The sequence below is a fragment of the Oncorhynchus keta genome, chromosome 34, assembly GCF_023373465.1.
Source record: "Oncorhynchus keta strain PuntledgeMale-10-30-2019 chromosome 34, Oket_V2, whole genome shotgun sequence".
In the NCBI taxonomy this organism is placed as follows: Eukaryota; Metazoa; Chordata; class Actinopteri; order Salmoniformes; family Salmonidae; genus Oncorhynchus; species Oncorhynchus keta.
In genome coordinates, this window is record NC_068454.1 from 41,149,681 (window position 1) to 41,169,342 (window position 19,662).

The 19,662-nt window shown below is 41.8% G+C and overlaps 1 protein-coding gene across 5 annotated transcripts in view; it reads left to right on the top strand.

Annotated features, from left to right (window-relative positions):
* The window catches only part of LOC118366683 (kalirin-like), a 259,805-nt gene that overhangs the window by 170,944 nt on the left and 69,199 nt on the right, over nucleotides 1-19,662 (top strand). For all 5 annotated transcript variants that reach the window (XM_052493888.1, XM_052493891.1, XM_052493892.1 and 2 more), the window contains exons 16-26: nucleotides 769-888; nucleotides 5,800-6,018; nucleotides 6,272-6,421; nucleotides 8,354-8,468; nucleotides 8,901-9,016; nucleotides 14,844-14,966; nucleotides 15,441-15,623; nucleotides 16,278-16,399; nucleotides 16,891-16,957; nucleotides 17,812-17,921; nucleotides 18,213-18,282. In XM_052493888.1, coding sequence (XP_052349848.1) covers nucleotides 769-888; nucleotides 5,800-6,018; nucleotides 6,272-6,421; nucleotides 8,354-8,468; nucleotides 8,901-9,016; nucleotides 14,844-14,966; nucleotides 15,441-15,623; nucleotides 16,278-16,399; nucleotides 16,891-16,957; nucleotides 17,812-17,921; nucleotides 18,213-18,282 — 1,395 coding nt within the window. The remainder of the gene's footprint in view (nucleotides 1-768; nucleotides 889-5,799; nucleotides 6,019-6,271; nucleotides 6,422-8,353; nucleotides 8,469-8,900; nucleotides 9,017-14,843; nucleotides 14,967-15,440; nucleotides 15,624-16,277; nucleotides 16,400-16,890; nucleotides 16,958-17,811; nucleotides 17,922-18,212; nucleotides 18,283-19,662) is intronic.

The following is a 19,662-nucleotide window of genomic DNA, read 5'->3' on the forward strand; positions in this document are numbered from 1 at the left end:
AGGTAGAAAGAAAGAGAGTGGTACTGACGAGCCATATCCTCTGCATAGCCGGTCTCTGAGTTTCAGGAAGCTAGAGAAAAAAAATGATCCATATGTTTCTAATCCCTCATGGGATTCCTAAATGAACAGAAGGGAACATGTGTAATATCTAATCGTTAATATGCCCGTGAAGATTATAGTACTGCTAATCCTAGTTTATCCCCTTGTTTATGTTGAACTATGCCACCAAGCTGTGCTTTTATGAAGCGCAACTAACTATACCAAAGCTCTGTGTGCCTCTAGTTTGATCTCATGCTTTATTTTGGGATCGCATTAGATATGCATTACATAAGCCTGACTTTTGGTATTTCTAGGTCTGACTCAGTCTGTCCCTCTGACGTTTTCAACTGCCGTTTGAGGCGAACCATGACTGAGCATGTTTATAGTCCTAAAAAAGTGACATTATAGAATACTGCATTGTGTTACGTTACACCAACCAGTTCTTCTAGCCACATTTGACCATAGCTTCCCGTAGGCTGATGGTTGCCCAGACCAGTGTTTGTCTGGTGGCATTTTAAAGGTCAGGCACATTCTTATGGCTGGAACGGAATCAATGGAATGGTATCCGACACATCAAACACATGGTTTTCATAGGTTTGGTACCATTCTATTTTAGCCATTATTATGAGACATCCTCCCTCACCAGCCTGCCTCCTCTGGCCTAGATCTAACTGTACTGTACCAATGTAAACTCTAAACTCCTCTCCTCTCTGTGTGTCCGCCCTGCAGGTCCTGGGCTGGATCCGGAACGGGGAGTCCATGCTGAACGCCAGCATGGTGAATGCCAGCTCGCTGTCAGAGGCAGAGCAACTCCAGAGGGAGCATGAGCAGTTCCAGCTGGCCATCGAGGTACCTGCTCCCCCCTCCCCAAAACCAGGCTGACTGACCAGGCTAATCACTGCAACGTGCGCTGTCATTAAACTACACACACACACACACACACACACACACACACACACACACACACACACACACACACACACACACACACACACACACACACACAAGCATGCACAAAGTGTAAACACAGCTAAACGCAACGACATATTTGGTGTGAACTCCGTATACCGTTAAGACACACACACGCAGATGCACACACCCGCGCAAACATTGTCTGTCAACGTTACACAGGCTCAGGGGTACACATGCGCACGCAAGCACACACACACACACACACTATCTGGGGGAAACAGTGCACTGGTTGTTTTCCTTCAGCTCTTTAAATATCTGCTGCTCTGAGCATGACGGCAGCGCTCACACACAGGATGGGGCTGCTTGGTAAAAGTCCTGTTTCAGCACCGACACACACACACACACACACACACACACACACACACACACACACACACACACACACACACACACACACACACACACACACACACACACACACACACACACACACACACACACACACACACACACACACACAGCACGCTGGTGACCTGGCACACAGTCTGGCTCTGCTGTAGCTCTGACTCCGAGTAGTGAAGCCTGGATCCGGAGGCCTGTTCCAGCCCAAGAACCACCACCCAAGACTGTGTGTGTGTGTGTTTGCGTGTGTATACCTGTGTGTATATGTGTTTGTGTGGGTGCGTGCGTGTGCATGTGTGCTGAATCCTGTCCAGCACAGCTCTGGAATCGATTTGGGGGGAATGAAAATAAGCCCTTTAAGAACCTATTAGCGAACTTTAATGAAATCACTGTGCAGGGTGTAGAGGGAGTTGTCTTAATGTAATCACCATCCCTTCCTCTCTTTGGGGGAAACAAACGTATTTAACCTAGAAAGCCAACACAGTGGCCTATCACACACACACACACAATCATTTTCACCCTCTCCATACATCAGGTTTCTATTGGGACCTATAGAGAGAAAGGGGCAATCTGGGATTCAAACGACAACACAGCGATACCCCGCCACTTTTTTTGTTAAGCGGCTGAGGGATGAGGTAAAACAAGCTTATATTTTGGGTACTGATGGGGCACGACAGTTGAACCAGACGCACTATGAGGCCTTTATTAGTTACATAATCTTCAGGAATCAATTACCTGCACCTTTAGTATGAAATAAATCATCATATAAATAATACAAAGACTGAACTGTATTGTAGGCAACTAAAAAAAAGGTCAATTATATTAAATGATATTATTTCATACGAATACAATTGCTCAGAGAAAGAGCTTCTGTTTAACTAGTGATACTTTTTTCCATCCCTTTTAATACCTTACCTTTCGAGAGTAACGGGAGGGATCTTAGACCATCCCCCCGTACATCGTTGATCATCCACCACCAGATTTGACAGTAGGTATGGGGTTCTTTTCTGCTTATGCGTCCTTATTTCGACGCCAAACCCACCGCTGGTATGTGTGGCCAAAGAGCTCAATTCTCACGTCATCCAACAAAATGTAAACGCCTGGTGCTTTGGTCAGATGACATGAACATTTAGCTTTTTGGCCACTCGTGGTGGGTTTTGGAGCCTCTTCTGAGAATGCATCAGCAGACAATAACCTCATACCTACTGTAAGATATGGTGATGGATTTTTGATGTTTATGGGGCTATTTGGCTTCCACTGGTCCTGGGGCCCTTGTAAAGGTCAACGGCATCATGAACTTTACCCAGTTCCAGGACATTTTAGCCAAAAACCTGGTTGCGTCTGCTGGGAGGCTGAATCTTGGCCGCAAGTGGATTTTCCAGCAATACAGTAACCCGAAGCACACATCAACATTCACAAAGAAATGGATAATTGACCTCAAAATTGACATTTTGCAATGGCCATCTCAGTCTCTGGACATGAACACCATTGAAAACGTGGTTTTGAATTGAAGATGTCAGTCCATAAGAGCAGACAAAGGATATCAAGGATCTGGAAGGATTCTGTTTGGAGGAATGGTCTAAGATCCCTCCCAACGTGTTCTCCAATCTCATAAAACATTTAGCAAAAAGGCTCAGTGCCGACATCCACGCAAGGTGAGGTATTGAAAGGTATTGAAAAGAGGGATGCCAATCATTTTCACCCATATCTCTTTGAGATGACAGATATATATATATATATATATACTTATTAAACAAAATATTTTTCTCTGAGGAATTGTATTAGTTTAAAATAATATAATTTTCTGTATTTTTGAGCATAAAATATAGTGTAATGGGTGTGTGTCGGTGGCAGGGAAGTCAGGCGCAGGAAAACAAACTTGGTATAAATGGAGTCGTTTAATAAGTGCTCATAAAACTCCAAAAAACAAAATATACAAAAAAAAATTATATAAGTGGGTACAAAACCCATCGCACACGGACACATGACTTGCACATAACATACAATAAAACAATCTCCGACAAGGACATGAGGGGAAACGGAGGGTTAAATACATAACATGTAATTAATGGGATTGGAACCAGGTGTGAAGGAAGCCAAGACAAAACCAATGGAAAATGAAAAAATGGATCAGTGATGGCTAGAAGGTCGGTGACATCGACCGCCGAACACCGCCCGAACAAGGAGAGGGACCGACTTCGGCGGAAGTCGTGACATATAGCCAGTATTTGTATTAATATACATAATACACTATTATACCGTCTTTTTGCTCATCTTTATCAAGGAAATCATTTTGGACCTGATCGTATCAATAATTCTAAAAGTCAAACAAATAGAAGTAGCAATCATAGATGACCCTTTAAGGGACTTAAGTCTGGATTTACCTGATTATATCATATTAGATGCAAAATGGATGTTGTAAAAGTAACTACATTGACAGAGCGTTCTAGATGAACCAGTGACTGTTATGTGATGTATACTCCTATAAGATTGATGCTTTATGAAAGGTTTATGGCTCTTGGTCCTATGCTTTCATGGGGAGTCAGCATTTCCCTGGCCCTCCATTAGCTGTGGACCAGAAACTTGGCATGCATCCCAAATGGCACCCTATTCCCTATGAAGTCCACTACATTTGACCAGAGCCCTATGAGCCCTGGTCAAAAGTAGTGCACTATAAAGGGAATAGAGAGCCATCTGGGATGCGGAGCTGCTTTACGTTACAGTTTAGGAAGGCTTTTAGAGTTAGGTAATGGGACTCATGTAGAAATGAAATTCCTTGTTTGTTATGTAACGGTACATTTTCTTCTCGTTCCTTTTCTGCAGATATTTTCAATGGATTTTTCATTCAAAGGACAAACTCAATTGCTCGTATTCCCTTTGGAAACAATTCCTCTTTTTTAGGGTGTATGATAACACATAAGTTGTAATGTTTTTGATTAAGTAGTAACTTAAAGTTAAACACGGTGCTCATTCTTGTGTAAGTGCAGAAAAGTTGAATGACTCTTGACGGCTTTATTTCCTTTTCTCCTGCATTAGCTTTCTCTGGTGGATTTATAGTTATAAATCAGGCCTGGTGCTGGCAGGAAAAGCACAACATGGTCGTTTGCCTCTATGGGTGTAATTCTGTAAGATTGAATAGACTTGTAAAAATGCATTTCTGTTCAATTCTGATTTATTTTTTCCTTTGTGATGTAGTGCAACCTAGCTAAGCAAAAAACCCCAAAAAATGCCATTTGACAAATGCTACAACTGAATATTCTCTTTCTAGAGGACAACATACACTGAGTGTACAAAACATTAGGAACACCTGCTCTTTCCATGATATAGACTGACCAGGTGAAAGCTATGATTCCTTATTGATGTCACCTGCTAAATCCACTTTAATCCGTGTCGCTGAAGGGGAGGAGACCGGTTAAAGAATGATTTTTAAGCCTTGAGACAATTGAGTCTTGGATTGTGTATGTGTGCCATTCAGAGGGTGTATGGGCAAGACAAACTATTTAAGGGCCTTTGAATGGAGGTGCCAGGCGCACCGATTTGAGTGTGTCAAGAACTGCAACACTGCTGTTTTTTTCATGCTCAACAGTTTTCCATGTGTATCAAGAATGGTCCATCACCCAAAGGACATCCAGCCATGCATTGGAGTCAACATGGGCCAGCATCCCAGTGGAACGCTTTTGACACCTTGTCGAGTCCATACCTCGAGGAATTGAGGCAGTTCTGAGGGCTAAAGGGGATGCAACTCAATTTTAGGAAGGTGTTCCTAATATTTTGTACACAGTATATGTGAGATGAGGAAAAATGAGAGAAGTGCAGACGAAGTTACATCACAAATGGCACCCTATTCCCTATATCGTGCACTACTATTGACCAGGGTCATGGTCAAAAGTAGTGCACTTCATAGGGGATAGGGTGCAATTTGGGACCTAGACATGGAGAGGCCATATGGAAAGATAATTGCATTTATTCTTAGTGTGACAGTATCTTTCGACAGCTCCGGATAAGTAGCTAATGAAATGTCACTTATCTTTAAGCCTCTCATATATTTGCATCTTTCTTTTAATAAAACCAAACATCAAATTTAAATCATAATTTATTGGAAGGTTTTAATCACATAGGCAATGACGTCCAAAGGATACCCGTGCTCCCAGAATGCCTTGCAAGCACCAGACTAGACTGGACTACAGTCAATGGCATATATCAAATCTTTAGAAAAAAAGGTTTAACATTACCATCCCTCACCTATGGTTCAGCCCCAAAAAACAACATTGTAGAAAACCCATTTCCGCAAAAGAATATATAAAGTCTTGTCACATGTTCAGTTTGTAAAAAAAATCATATTTACACGGTTAAAATTAACACATGATCATGTAACATTGTCATATCACTTACCCTGAACCTAAACAACCCCTCTCTCTTCTTCTCTCTCTGTGTCCCCCCCCCCAGTCCCTTTTCCATGCCAATTCCCTCCAGAAGACGCACCAGAGTGCCCTGCAGGTGCAGCAGAAGGCTGAGGTCATGCTCCAGGCGGGCCATTTTGACCCGGACGGCATACGGGCCTGCGCCGAGAAGGTGGCCATGCACTGGCAACAGCTCATGCTCAAGATGGAGGATAGACTCAAGCTGGTCAACGCTTCTGTGGCCTTCTACAAGACCTCAGAGCAGGTGTGTGTCCACACCACCCCCACATAGCGCTCCCTGAATTATTTTTAGGTGTGTCGGAATCACTCAAGAACCACCTCGAGCATTTCCCATCCATTGAGACAAATGGTGGTGGTGGCCCGGATGGCCTCCATCTTGTCATCCTGTCCCTATAGAAAAGGCTGCATATTGGTAGAATGTCCTGTTCTGTGATGGCACCTCGAAATTGTGTCCAACCTAGCATGAAGACCTACTGAGACCCCTGTGCCCTCCTCAGGTGTGCAGTGTGCTGGAGAGTCTGGAGCAAGAGTACAGGAGAGATGAAGACTGGTGTGGTGGCCATGACAAGCTGGGAGCCATGGCCGAGACGGACCATGTCATCCCCCTCATCAGCAAACACCTGGAGCAGAAGGAAGCCTTCCTCAAGGTACAGCAGAGCAACATGGTTGTGTTTCAAATGGTTCCCTATTCCCTGTGCCTCCTTTGTCTGCAGCGGTACATCGTGTTCGTCTGCAATTGAAATAATAAACCAACACAGACAATTAGCTAGTTTACAGTACAGATAAATACGTAGCTAGCTAGCAATCCCATTTAGCTACAAACTTAGCAAACAAACAGATGAAGCTAACTAGCTAACTAGCTAGTAGCCACACTACCTGGGTCATTGACTCAAGATCAAGGACCGTCGCCACCCCTCTTTGTTCCTTTTCCCCAAACGCGGCAAATGCATAACAACATAATGACCCAGCTTGCTTGCTAGAATCAAAATGGAAAACTTCCAGGGAAAATTCAGTGGTATCACTAACTATGTAAGGACGACAGTAATAAAATTTACACTTGAAACTAGCTAACGTTACAGAATAAATAGTGAGAGCAATATTAGCAAGCTAATACATTACCTAGTTTTCTAACATGAGCGAGCTAGCTAACATTAGCTAGCTAATGGCGGGCCAGCTAGTTAAAAAGGCTTTTAAAACAGCTCTTTCAAAAGTAACTAGCTAGTGTTGCTAACATTTCATTCCTCTCCCTTCTCCTTTTTTTATTGTCTTCTTCTTCCGTCTTCTGCATCTCTCTGCTCTGCTCGATCCTTTCATTTTCGGAATACCACATGTACAGAATGAGAAGCAGATTTAGACAAACAAGATCGTCATTGCTGTGTTTGTATTTACCTCCAACAAAGATTTTCTATTATATTGACAAGATAGTTGAATGACCGCTCTAACAATGGAAATACATGAGGTGAGATTGGAATGGACAATTCTTGCCAATGAGAGGGCAGATATACATGTGAACAACAGGCACAACCCTATATATTTAATTTTTTTACATTTTCTAGTTGATGAAATGCCACGTGCATCCACTTATATCAGTGCATTCGTGACAAACTAACCATTAAGAACGTTATGTTCGATCAAATAAGCCTCTCGTAGCAAATTAAGGGTTAAATCTTTTGTTGACCAAATTCAACACTCTCTCGTTGACCTCCATACAGAAATTATTTTCGTAGACAGATTTTCATCCTCTGCCTCCAACCAGAATAATGCCAACTTATATTTTCATCACCCTTTTGAAGCATTTCTGACGTCGTCAATAGTTTGCTCCTTCCTAGGGAGGGTGAAGTTGCCCCTGGACGCTAATCTTGGGTCAGTTATGCATTTCCCCCTTAACCTAATGGTTAAGGATATGATTGGGGGAGGGGATTCTGATCCTAGGTGTATACCTAGGCGAGAGCATGAAGTTTACCAATGGTACAGATCAGCTTCCCCAAATAAGAGAAATGCAAAACTGACCCAAGAATAGCTAGGGGCAACTTCACCCTAACTCCCCCAGCTCCTAAGAATCACCCAGGGTGATGAAAACAGACCTCCCAAAACTGACACCAGCGCTGCATGGAATAACACCAGTAGGGCACGACTTTTGATCTACTTTTTTACAACGGCCCATAGGGATCTGGACAAAAGTAGTGCACTATAGGGAATTAGGGTGCCATTTGGGACGCAACCCATGTTCTGTGGATCATTCATTTGCTGCATATTCACAGACCATGAACTCGGGCTGTTCTGTCTGTCTGATTCTCTTCAGTGGGACACTGTTGTATTCTGCAACACGTAGCCGTTAGGATTCATATTGATTTTCCCTTTACAGAACTGAAATACATGTCCACCTCTTGCAAGACATGTTGTGAATGCCACTTTACTTGTTGTCAACTAAAAACGAATAACCATGTTGACAGTGATGTGTCTATGATGTCACACATGCAATATCTTAACATCAGTTTCAATGTATTCTGGATGGTAGTTGTGGATATGTCGTCCGTTGCAATGATCCTGTTTCGACAATGTCCCTTCTTGTGTCCCAGGCATGCACGTTGGCCAGGAGAAATGCTGAGGTGTTCCTGAAGTATATCCACAGGAACAACGTGGGTATACCTGGTGCTTCAGGCCACGCCAGAGGACCCGAGCAGCAGGTTAAAGGTCAGTCACAACAGCCCTATTACATGATCATGGGGTTGTGTCCCAAATGGCACCCTAAATGGCACCCTAATCACATTAGTAGCTAATAATAATTATATTTCATTTGTGGAGTGCGTCTCCCCAGACTCACTGCACGCCTACTTTTGACCAGCGCTGGCCAAAAGTAGTGAACTATATAGGGGATAATAGGGTGTCATTTGGGACGCACATATATTGACTACTGAGCACCAGACCTTATACATTACTGTTACTAACTCTTTTATTGCTCTTTTTCTTTATGAAATGTACATATTTCTTTTTACGTTCAGTTGAACTTCTAGTTTCTTATGTCCTATATAGACTATATGGACTAGTTTGGGTTGTGTTTGAAACCACTGTGTTGACGATATGCTAACTTCTTTCTGTGCTCCCTGGTCTCATTCTCCTCTCTAGCCATCCTCAATGAGCTGCTCCAGAGGGAGAACCGGGTTCTGCACTTTTGGACCATGAAGAAACGGCGCCTGGAGCAGTGCCAGCAGTACGTGGTGTTCGAACGCAGCGCCAAACAGGTGAGCTAGATGGACACTCAATCACTATGGTACTTTTTAATGGTAAATTTACAAACATATATTCATGATAAATAGAATTGAAACGTGTATCTCGTTGTGGTATATAAGTATATAAGTATAGCCAGTTATAATTGTAATGGCTTAGAAGATAAGAAGAAAAGAAGAACAATATTTACCTGGCTCAAAGAGAAGGAATATAATATCTATTGTTTACAGGAAATTCATTCAACAATTTTAGATGAAGTTGTGTGGGAAAATGACTGGGGGGGGTGAAATATACTTCTCCCATGGGGAAAGAAACTCAAAAGTGATATTAATCAACAGTAATTTTGATCCGAATGTGCAAATTGTCCAAACAGATCCGTAAGGTAGATGGATGATTTTAAATATGTTATTGGACTATAATATGGACTAGATATGGGTCATTAACCTTTACGGACCAAATAATGATGATCCACACTTCATTGAAAGTATATATAATAAATTATCAACCCTACAAGACTCTATTATCATGGTGGGAGATTTTAATACTGTTTTAAATACCCCAATGGACCATAAAGGAAATCACACTACACACTATCACCCTCATGCTCTTAAAGGAAATCATGACTGTCATTGATATATTGGAACTAGTGGATATATGGAGGCTTAAATATCCTGACCTAGTGAGATAGACAATGGGGAGAACAAGTATTTGATGCACTGCCGATTTTGCAGGTTTTCCTACTTACAAAGCATGTAGAGAGAGGTCTGTCGTTTTTTATCATAGGTACACTTCAACTGTGAGAGACGTGATCTAAAACAAAAATCCAGTAAATCACATTGTATGATTTTTAAGTAATTAATGTGCAATGTAATCAAAGCCTATTGGACGATAACTTGTTTTTAAGTAGGACAGAGGCATTTATAACTGAATATTTTCATACTGTACTGTAGGTACAGCAAATCCCCTTATTGTATGGGACACTTTTAAATGTGACTTTAGAGGCCATGCAATTCAGTACTCGTCTCTAAAACAAACAAAAAATTAGGTCAAAAGAGTCCATACAAACAAAGGAAATAGAAGGTCTAACAGAACAGATAGATAGCAATAAAAACTGTCCCATAAGGGCCCATAATAGGTTAGAGGAACAACGAAACGAAATGGAGGTACTTATTCAAGAAAGATCAAGTGTAAAATATTATACAAATAAAGCAACCTGGATGGAATATGGGGGAAAACGCACCAAATCATTTTTTCATCTTCAACAAAGAAATGCTATTAAAAATCATTTACTGAAACTTGTTAGAAATGACAGTCACCCATGATTCACCAAATTATATTTTGAAATAGGTACTTTAAGCATATGTTTTCATTTCAGTCTTCTCCATCTCCTCTAACCGAAGCTAATTGTATGGATTTTTTTTCTATTAACAATGTAAAATGAACAGCCGTACAGAAAGGCTCCTGTGAAGGAGAAATTACAGAGGAGGAGCTTATTGGTGCAATTAAAGCCTTTAAGGCTGGGAAAACTCAAAGGCTGGATGGCATACCAGTGGAGGTATACCAAACCTTTTTTTGATATACTCAGAGGACCGTCATTAGCATGCTTTAACCACTCCTATGTAAATTGTAGATTATCAGACCCTCAACAAGAAGGTCTGATTTCGTTATTACTGAAACAAGTGGGAAATATACAGATCCAGTCCATAAAAAAATGGGGGCCCCTTACACTTCAATGTTGTGATGCAAAAAAATCTAGCAAAATGTATAATGCATAGAATTAAAAAGGTTTTGTCGGACATTATTAATTCTAATCAGACGATACATTGGAGATAATATAAGGCACGTACTGGAAACAGTAGAACACTTTTTAAAAAATGTTTTATTTCACCTTTATTTAACCAGGTAGGCTAGTTGAGAACAATTTCTCATGTATAACTGCGACCTGGCCAAGATAAAGCAAAGCAGTTCAACACACAGAGTTACACATGGAATAAACAAACAAAGAGTCAATAATACAGTAGGAAAAAAAGTATATATACAGTGTGTGCAAATTAGGTAAGATAAGGGAGGTAAGGCAATAAAATAGGCCATAGTGGTGAGGTAATTACGATATAGCAATTAAGCACTGGAGTGATAGATGTGCAGAAGATGAATGTGCAAGTAGAGATACTGGAGTGCAAAAGAGCAAAATAAATAAATACAGAATGGGGATGAGGTAGTTGGATGGGCTATTTACAGATGGGCTATGTACAGGTGCAGTGATCTGTGAGCTGCTCTGACAGCTGGTGCTTGAAGTTAGTGAGGGAGTTAAGAGTCTCCAGCTTCAGTGATATTTGTAGTTCATTCCAGTCATTGGCAGCTGAGAACTGGAAGGAAAGGCTGCCAAAGGAGGAATTGGCATTGGGGGTGACCAGTGAAATATACCTGCTGGAGCGCATGCTGCGGGTGGAAAAATGGGAAACCAGGTCTGCTATTCATAGCTGACTTTGAAAAGGCTTTTGATAAAGTACGACTGGAGTTTATATATAAATGCCTGGAACATTTCAATTTTGGACAATCTCTTATAAAATGGGTTAACGTTATGTATAGTAACCGTCTGAGTAAAATAGTAAATAATGGCTACTTCGCAGAAAGTTTTAAACTGTCAAGAGGAGTAAAACAAGGTTGTCCACTATCGGCATATCTATTTATTATGGCCATGGAAATGTTAGCTATTAGAGTCAGATCCAACAATAATATCAATGTGCTAGAAATCCAGGGCTTAAAAACAAAGGTGTCATTGTACGCTGATGATTCATGTTTTCATTTTAAATCCACAATTTGGATCCATCCACAGCCTCATAGAGGATCTAGATACGTTTTCTAACCTCTCTGGATTACAACCAAATTATGCTAAATTAAATTATGCTATTACGTATTGGATCACAAAAAAATACAACTTTTACATTACCGTGTAGTTAACCAATAAAATGGTCTGATAGTGATGTGGATATACTCTGTATATATATCCTGAAAGAAAGAATTTATCTCACTCTTGCTACCATGGAATGGTAAATACCTGTCTATTTGTGGAAAAATCAACCTGATTAACTCTTTAGTCATATCCCAGTGTACCTTTTTGCTTATGGTCTTGCCTACACATAGCGAACAGTTTTTAAAAAAATATTCCATTTAATTTTGAATGGCAAGAAGTACAAAATTTAACAAGCCTATTTATATAATGAATATGAACTCAAAAGGGAATACATGTTCACATATTAAAGCATTAGACCTCTCACTAAAGGCTTCAGTCATACAAAAGTTATACTTAAATCCGAACTGGTTCGCTAGCAAATTAGTAATAATGTCTCACCCTATGTTCAAGAATGGCTTTTTTCACTTAATTCAGATTGCAACCTCTCACTTTCAGTTATTTGAAAAGGAAATAATCTCCAAAAATATCGCTATTTTTCAAACAAGCCATAGAAATGTGGTTGCAATTTCAATTTAATCCACCAGGAAAGACATAACAAATAGTACAACAAATATTGTGGATAAACTCAAATATACTATTTATATCATAAATAGGACTGGTGGAGTTGTCACACATGCAGCAAACAAAAACATATGGAAATGTCGGCTCTACCCAAAATTACTACCCAAACTAATTGCAGAATTACCGCCAAAAAATGTACGAGGAAAGTGGAAGGGGGAAAAGTAAGGAACTTGTCTGTTGGCCCTGCATTAAAGACCATAATTGGTTAAAGAAAATTGTGATAAATAAAAAACTATACCAGTTATACCAAAAAATTGACGCCCGTGCCATATAGATTGCAAAATAGTTGGGAAGAGATTTGTGATGTACCGATTCCATGACGCATGGTTTATGAACTGATACAGAAGACAACGGAGGATTCAAAAATGATAATTTTTCCATTTATTCTTGCAACCAATAGAATGTTATTTATATGGGGGATACAACCTTGCCAGCTCTGCAGATTTTGCTGCGAAGAGACAGCGTCATTAGATCATTTGTTTTGGTACTGTCCATATGTAGCTCGTTTTTGGTCACAGGTCCAGGAATGGAGGAAGAATTGCAATATTTACCTGAAGCTTACTCCGCAGAAAGCACTACTGGGTGATCTGAAAAGTCATAGTCTATCGATCAATATTATAATAATACTTTTAGCAACAAAATAAATTCAATTTACAAGTGTACAACAATGAGAATAGAAAGGTTCAGAACTTTTGTGAAACATCACAGCACAGTTGAAAAATATATGGCAAATAGAAATCCAATACGGGAGGGGTTGAATGGAGCTGAAGGTTGGGACTAATACCAACAAGAAACTAACATAAAACATACTGTGTCCATTAAATGTATATAGGTTCAGAACGTTGTGAAAGAACACAGTTTGAAAGATATGGCAAACCGGGTGGAGATCAGAAATAGTTGGGAGAGGTTGAGGGTAGAGGAAGGACAGAAGTAAAAACAAACCAAATAGAACTATTGTAAAATAGACTGTGCATAAAATGTATATAATAAGCAGGAAGTAGAAGCCAAAGCATTGTTGTTCACCAGTTTACTCCAATTAGAGGAATAATGGAATAATGTGTCCATGAACAAAATGGGGGGGGAATCTCCTCCTCATGGACTGCACCAGATTTGCCAGTTCTTGTAACGCTCATTCCTTTGACGATGAACGCGAATCCGACCATCACCTCTGGTGAGATAAAACTCGTCAGACAAAACTCGTCAGTGAAGAGCACTTTTTGCCCGTCCTGTCTGGTCCAGCGACGGGGAGTTTGGCCCATAGGCAACGTTATTGCCGGTGATGTCTGGTGAGGACCTGCCTTACAACAGGCCTACAAGCCCTCAGTCCAGCCTCTCTCAGCCTATTGTGGACAGTCTGAGCACTGATGTAGGGATTGTGCATTCCTGGTGTAACTCGGGCAGTTGTTGTTGCCATCCTGTACCTGTCCCGCAGGTGTGATGTTCAAATGTACCGATCCTGTGCAGGTGTTGTTACAAGTGGTCTGCCACTGTGAGGACGATCAGCTGTCCGTCCTGTCTCCCTGTAGCGCTGTCTTAGGCTTCTCACAGTACGGACATTGCAATTTATTGCCCTGGCCACATCTGCAGTCCTCATGCCTCCTTGTAGCATGCCTAAGGCACGTTCACGCAGATGAGCAGGGACCCCGGGCATCTTTCTTTTGGTGTTTTTCAGAGTCAGTAGAAAGGCCTTTTAAGGGTCCTAATATTTCATAACTGTGAACTTAATTGTCTACCGTCTGTAAGCTGTTAGTGTCTTAACCACTGTTCCAACAGGTGCATGTTCATTAATTGTTTATTGTTCATTGAACAAGCATGGGAATCAGTGTTCAAACCCTTTACAATGAAGATCTGTGAAGTTATTTGGATTTGTACAAATCAACTTTGAAAGACAGGGTCCTGAAAAAGGGACGTTTATTTTTTTGCTGAGTTTATGTATACGTGTATTTGCAAAAATATATATGGGTGATTGGTGATGCAGACAATTACATTGATGGAAGCTACAATCTGTCTGCAGTACTAAAGCTGATCTATCCCCTAAAAATACAAATTGAAAAACAACAACAAAAAACAGGTGAGCTCTCCTGAACGCAGCCCAAGCACTCCGAGTGCTGTGTTTATACTGCATGTCCATAGCATCTGGCCCCGGACTAGACCCAGCCAGGGATACATGGGGTTTTTGTTTGTTTTCGATGGCCAGCACAGCCACCGATGAAAGATAGAGGGCATGCAGAGAGGGAGAGAGGAATATGGAAAGAGGGAGCTCTTCACTTCTCTTCACTCCCCCCCTGTCCCGTCTGTCTCCGCAGGCCTTAGACTGGATCCAGGAAACAGGAGAGTATTACCTCTCCACTCACACCTCCCCTGGAGAGAGCGGCGAGAGGAGTCAGGAACTGCTGAAGGAGTACGAGGAATTCAGAGTCTCCGCCAAGGTGTGGACCTGGAGCTGGGAAGCAGATCTAGGCTACGTTCCAAATGGCACCTTACTCCCTATGTAGTGCACTGCTTTTGGAGTCGGGTGCCATCTGGTACGCAGCCCTAGAGCTACTGTTCGGAGTCTGCTGAGACTCCGTCACTTACTCCTGACCCTATACCTGCGTATGATATGAGCCAAACATTTCCACTGCAGCCTGCCTTGTGTCTGCCTGTCTACAGCCCAGTGGTTCAGGCAGCAAGCAAGTGTTAGAGATCTCTCCTGAGGCGTGTTTGCACTCTCTCAAGCGTCCGCCTAGACACTGACGGGGAGTGTGGAGGCTACAGATGATTGAAACACTCACTCACGATCATGCTTACACACACACACACACACACACACACACACGTATAATAATACACACACATTATGCAAACTCACGTACACACACACACACACTTATACACGTCATCTCTCTATGTGCTTCCTACAGCAAACCAAGGAGAAGGTGAAGCTCCTCATTCAGCTGGCCGACAGCTTTGTGGAAAAGGGCCATGTGCACGTCACCGAGCTGAAGAAGTGGGTCACCACGGTGGACAAGCGCTACCGAGACTTCTCCCTCCGGATGGGGAAGTACCGTTCTAGCCTGGAGAAATCACTGGGCATCAGCTCCGAGGTAAGGTCCCCAGGAGGGCCCCTAAGGACTTAAGGGCTAACCCCACCTGCTGTGAACGCTCATTCATCAACACAGAACACCAATCCCCGGTCACTAATTAGGCTCAGTCTTTCGACTGCTGACGACTGTGTTTTCAAAGGACGTATGGAATGAAACAAATTTTGTCAGACATATGATGTTCCTCATTTGTGCTCCCTTGAGTGTATAGTCCTTCACCTGCTGCTGTTGTCATAGCTCCCTTAGTGGTCACCTCCTCTGTAGCATGGTCCTGCAAATACACGTGAGTGGGACTGTCTTACAAATGGAAGACGTCCACAAAGCTTAGTACAGTAGCTAGTATCTCTACCACCTTGGGGCAAAGAAATCCAGGGGCAAGACCCAACACATCTCCGTTTGAAGTCCTCATCTCGACACACAGGCATCAATTTCTCCTCTAATTGAAACACAGTCTGTTCGAAAAGTCTATTTCATGTGTACGTGCTGTGTCATCATGGACCATGTTGAAAGGTTTGCATCCCAAATGGCACCCTATTCACCTATGCAGCGCACAACATTTGACCAGGGCCCATAGAGCTCTGGTATAAAGTAGTGCACTACACAGGGAATAGGGTGTCATTTGGGACCTGTGCTGAGCTCTCCCTCTGTCTCTGGCAGGATAATAAGGACTTGGAGCTGGACATCATCCCAGCCAGCCTGACCGATCCTGCGGAGGTGAAGCTCCGCGACCCCAACCACGAGGTCAACGAGGAGAAGAGGAAGTCAGCCAGGAAGAAAGAGTGAGTGCACGCTACAGACACTCTACAGACACTACAGAGGAACAGGGACAAATCGCCGGAAGAAGCAAGTGTTGCAAGTGTGGCTTTTGATAAGGTGTATAGGCCTATGTTTAACATTCCGTGATGTGCTGGGGTCTAGTGGTAGTGCTGTCACCTGTTGTCGTCGGACCAGATATGGCCTTGGAAGCAGTGGTTCGGTCCTCCGCTCACTTTCTCTTCTGTATCCTTCTCTTATATGCAGTATACACAACTCTAAATATGTTTACAAAATAGCAAAACACAATTGATGGTGCAGTTCATGTGATCTGGCTAGATGTTGTCATTGGTAGTCTTGGAATGGGGATGCGGGAGGAGACTACGGGTTCGTCCCAAATGGCACCCTATGGGCGCTGATCGAAAAGTAGTGCGCTATGCCGGGAACAGGGAGCTGTTTGAAACGCCGACGACGTCATAACTGGTTGCTGATATATTTTATGTGTGTATTTATCCAGGTTCATAATGGCTGAACTCCTTCAGACTGAGAAGGCCTATGTCAGGGACTTGCATGAATGTTTAGAGGTAAGCTTTCCCCCTTCCATTTTCGCTTGGCAATTAAACGTTCTTCATTTCAGGGATCTTTTGGCCTTGGTATGTACTTAAAGAGGGGGTTCCTGGGTGTTTTCATGATATAATGAGTCAGGTTCTACGTTTTTTTGTTTTTCACCATGACTACAGTCATTGTACTTCAATTACAATGAACATTTTAGTTATCCATTAACATTTAGGGCTCCCGAGTGGCGCAGCGGTCTAAGGCACTGCATTTCAGCACTTGAGGCATCACTACAGACACCCTAGTTTGAATCCAGGCTGTATCTGGGCGGCAGCGTAGCCTAGTGGTTAGAGCGTTGGACTAGTAACCGGAAGGTTGCGAGTTCAAACCCCCGAGCTGACAAGGTACTGCCCCTCATTCTGCCCCTGAACAGGCAGTTAACCCACTGTTCCCAGGCTGTCATTGAAAATAAGAATATGTTCTTAACTGACTTGCCTGGTTAAATAAAGGTAAAACAAATCTCAACCAGCTGTGATTGGGAGTCCCATTGGGCGGTGCACAATTGGCCCAGTGTCGCTGGTGTAGGCTGTCATTGTAAATAAGAATTTGTTCTTAACTGACTTGCCTAGTTAAATAAAGGTTACTTTTTTTTTAAATCCAGAGCAATTTACAGTCGGTGCATTCAACTAAGTTTAATAATAGGAGAAAACAAACACATATAACAGTATTGCATGTAGAATCTGCTATCAGAAGAATCAGTGCCAGGAAGGAAAAAACAAGTGCGGGTGTGAGTCCAAGAAAGAGAAATCCATCGTTTTTGTGAGGATCGGTTGTAGTAGGACATGATAGCGTGTGATGTTTCCTGTGTCCTCCTCCTGTCTAGACGTACCTGTGGGAGATGACAAGTGGGGTGGAGGAGATTCCTCCTGGCATCGTCAACAAGGAGCACATCATCTTTGGCAACATCCAGGAGATTTATGATTTCCATAACAGGTAGGGATCTCTTTCAAATTGAGGATGCGTCCCAAATGGCACCTTATGCCCTATGTAGTGCACGACCTTTGACCAAGGCAGGGCTCTGGTACTGCGACCATATAGGGCACAGGGTGTCATCTGTGACACGTCCTTAATTTGAAAGAGATTCCAACTTTGTTATGTCAGTTATGTGCATGAGACCAATTCAAATCAGTTCTATTTAATGTGGTTTTGGTTGAGGAAATACTTGTTCTACGATAACCACTGAGTATTCTCATTATTAACCCTCTCTTTGCGGTTTAATTGCAGCATTTTCCTCAAAGAGCTAGTGAACTATGAGCAGCTACCTGAAGATGTGGGCCACTGTTTTGTCACATGGGTAAGACTCATCCTGTTTTCAGTCAATGGGGCATGTTCGTTAGAGCACACAATTGAAATGTTTTGCAACGGAAACCGAAAATGGGTATTTTTGTTATTGGTCACTCCCAGGTAGTCCCTCCCCGTTTCAGTCAGTTTTGTTCCATTTGGTGCCTAGTGAATACGACCATGGTGTTAGTCTTTTACTTACAATGCCCACAGGGTACTTCTGACTTGTGGCCTTCTGATTGATAATTACATGTGAATGCTGTTTACCTTCTTGCAATTAGTTTATACAACATTGGTAATCAATCAAACAAATGTACAGTATTTTATGATGCCCTTTTTCTCTTGCAAAGATGCATTGGCATATTGTCGTGATATATATGTTAAAAGTAAATGGGTCTTTCTATTTACTAAAGGAGCCAATGTGTGACATCACGGTGAAAATGTCAAAATAGTTTGATATACATTTAAATGTGATTTTCTTGTGCCTTCACATGTAGTTTCAGGAATAAAAGTCTAAATAGGCACAATGAGACCATAACACCACCTGGAAACAACAAAACATCTACATGTCATTCAAATTGTCACATGAAACATAAGACACCAGGGGTTGGAACCGAAATAATTTTCCCAAGAGTTTTGTTCTGAACAGAACCATCATTTTTTAGTTGCAAAATAAAGTTCTGAACCCGGTTCGAACCAAAAAAAGTAACAGTTTATATGGTTCCTTTCGGTTCCTTTTTAAACCTCTAAAATAAATATTTTAGCTCGACATTAAATCATTTGGCTTAACGTTGGACCAGCTAGCGAACAAGCTTGTGTGTGGAGAGCGCCACCAGAATTAAAATAAAAACACTTTTTACTTTTTTAAACTTTTTTTGTAGTTAATAAATCCCATTGTGAAACGTGATAACTATAGTATCCTTAATAACCTCTTAAGCTGACAGTCCGTGAAATCGTATATGTTTACCTTTCGTTATTCTATTGATTTCCCACCGTTAAATAAGTCAGGAGAAAGCCATTCAGACCTCCCTAGGGCCATGTAAACGTGCTCTGTTGAATAAATGTGTATTTGCCTCCCTCTGGTGGTCGGCGGCATCCACTTCACTGCAACGTTACATCAAAAGAGCGTTCCTTAGAAAAACATTTATCCAGATCGACTGCTTCACGGCACGGACATAGCAGAGCAGTTGCTGAGTGTGTCTCAATCAGGCGGACATAAATAAATAACTTGCACAGCGCTACAATAAAGAATGCGACCTACACACTTCCTTAAACCTAAAATATGTAAAGAAGTAATTTTCAATGTACCGATTCCATGGCACGTGCTTTATGAATTGATACACAAAATGATGCACGGATTCAAAACTAAATGATTAAACAAAATGTGTGCAAC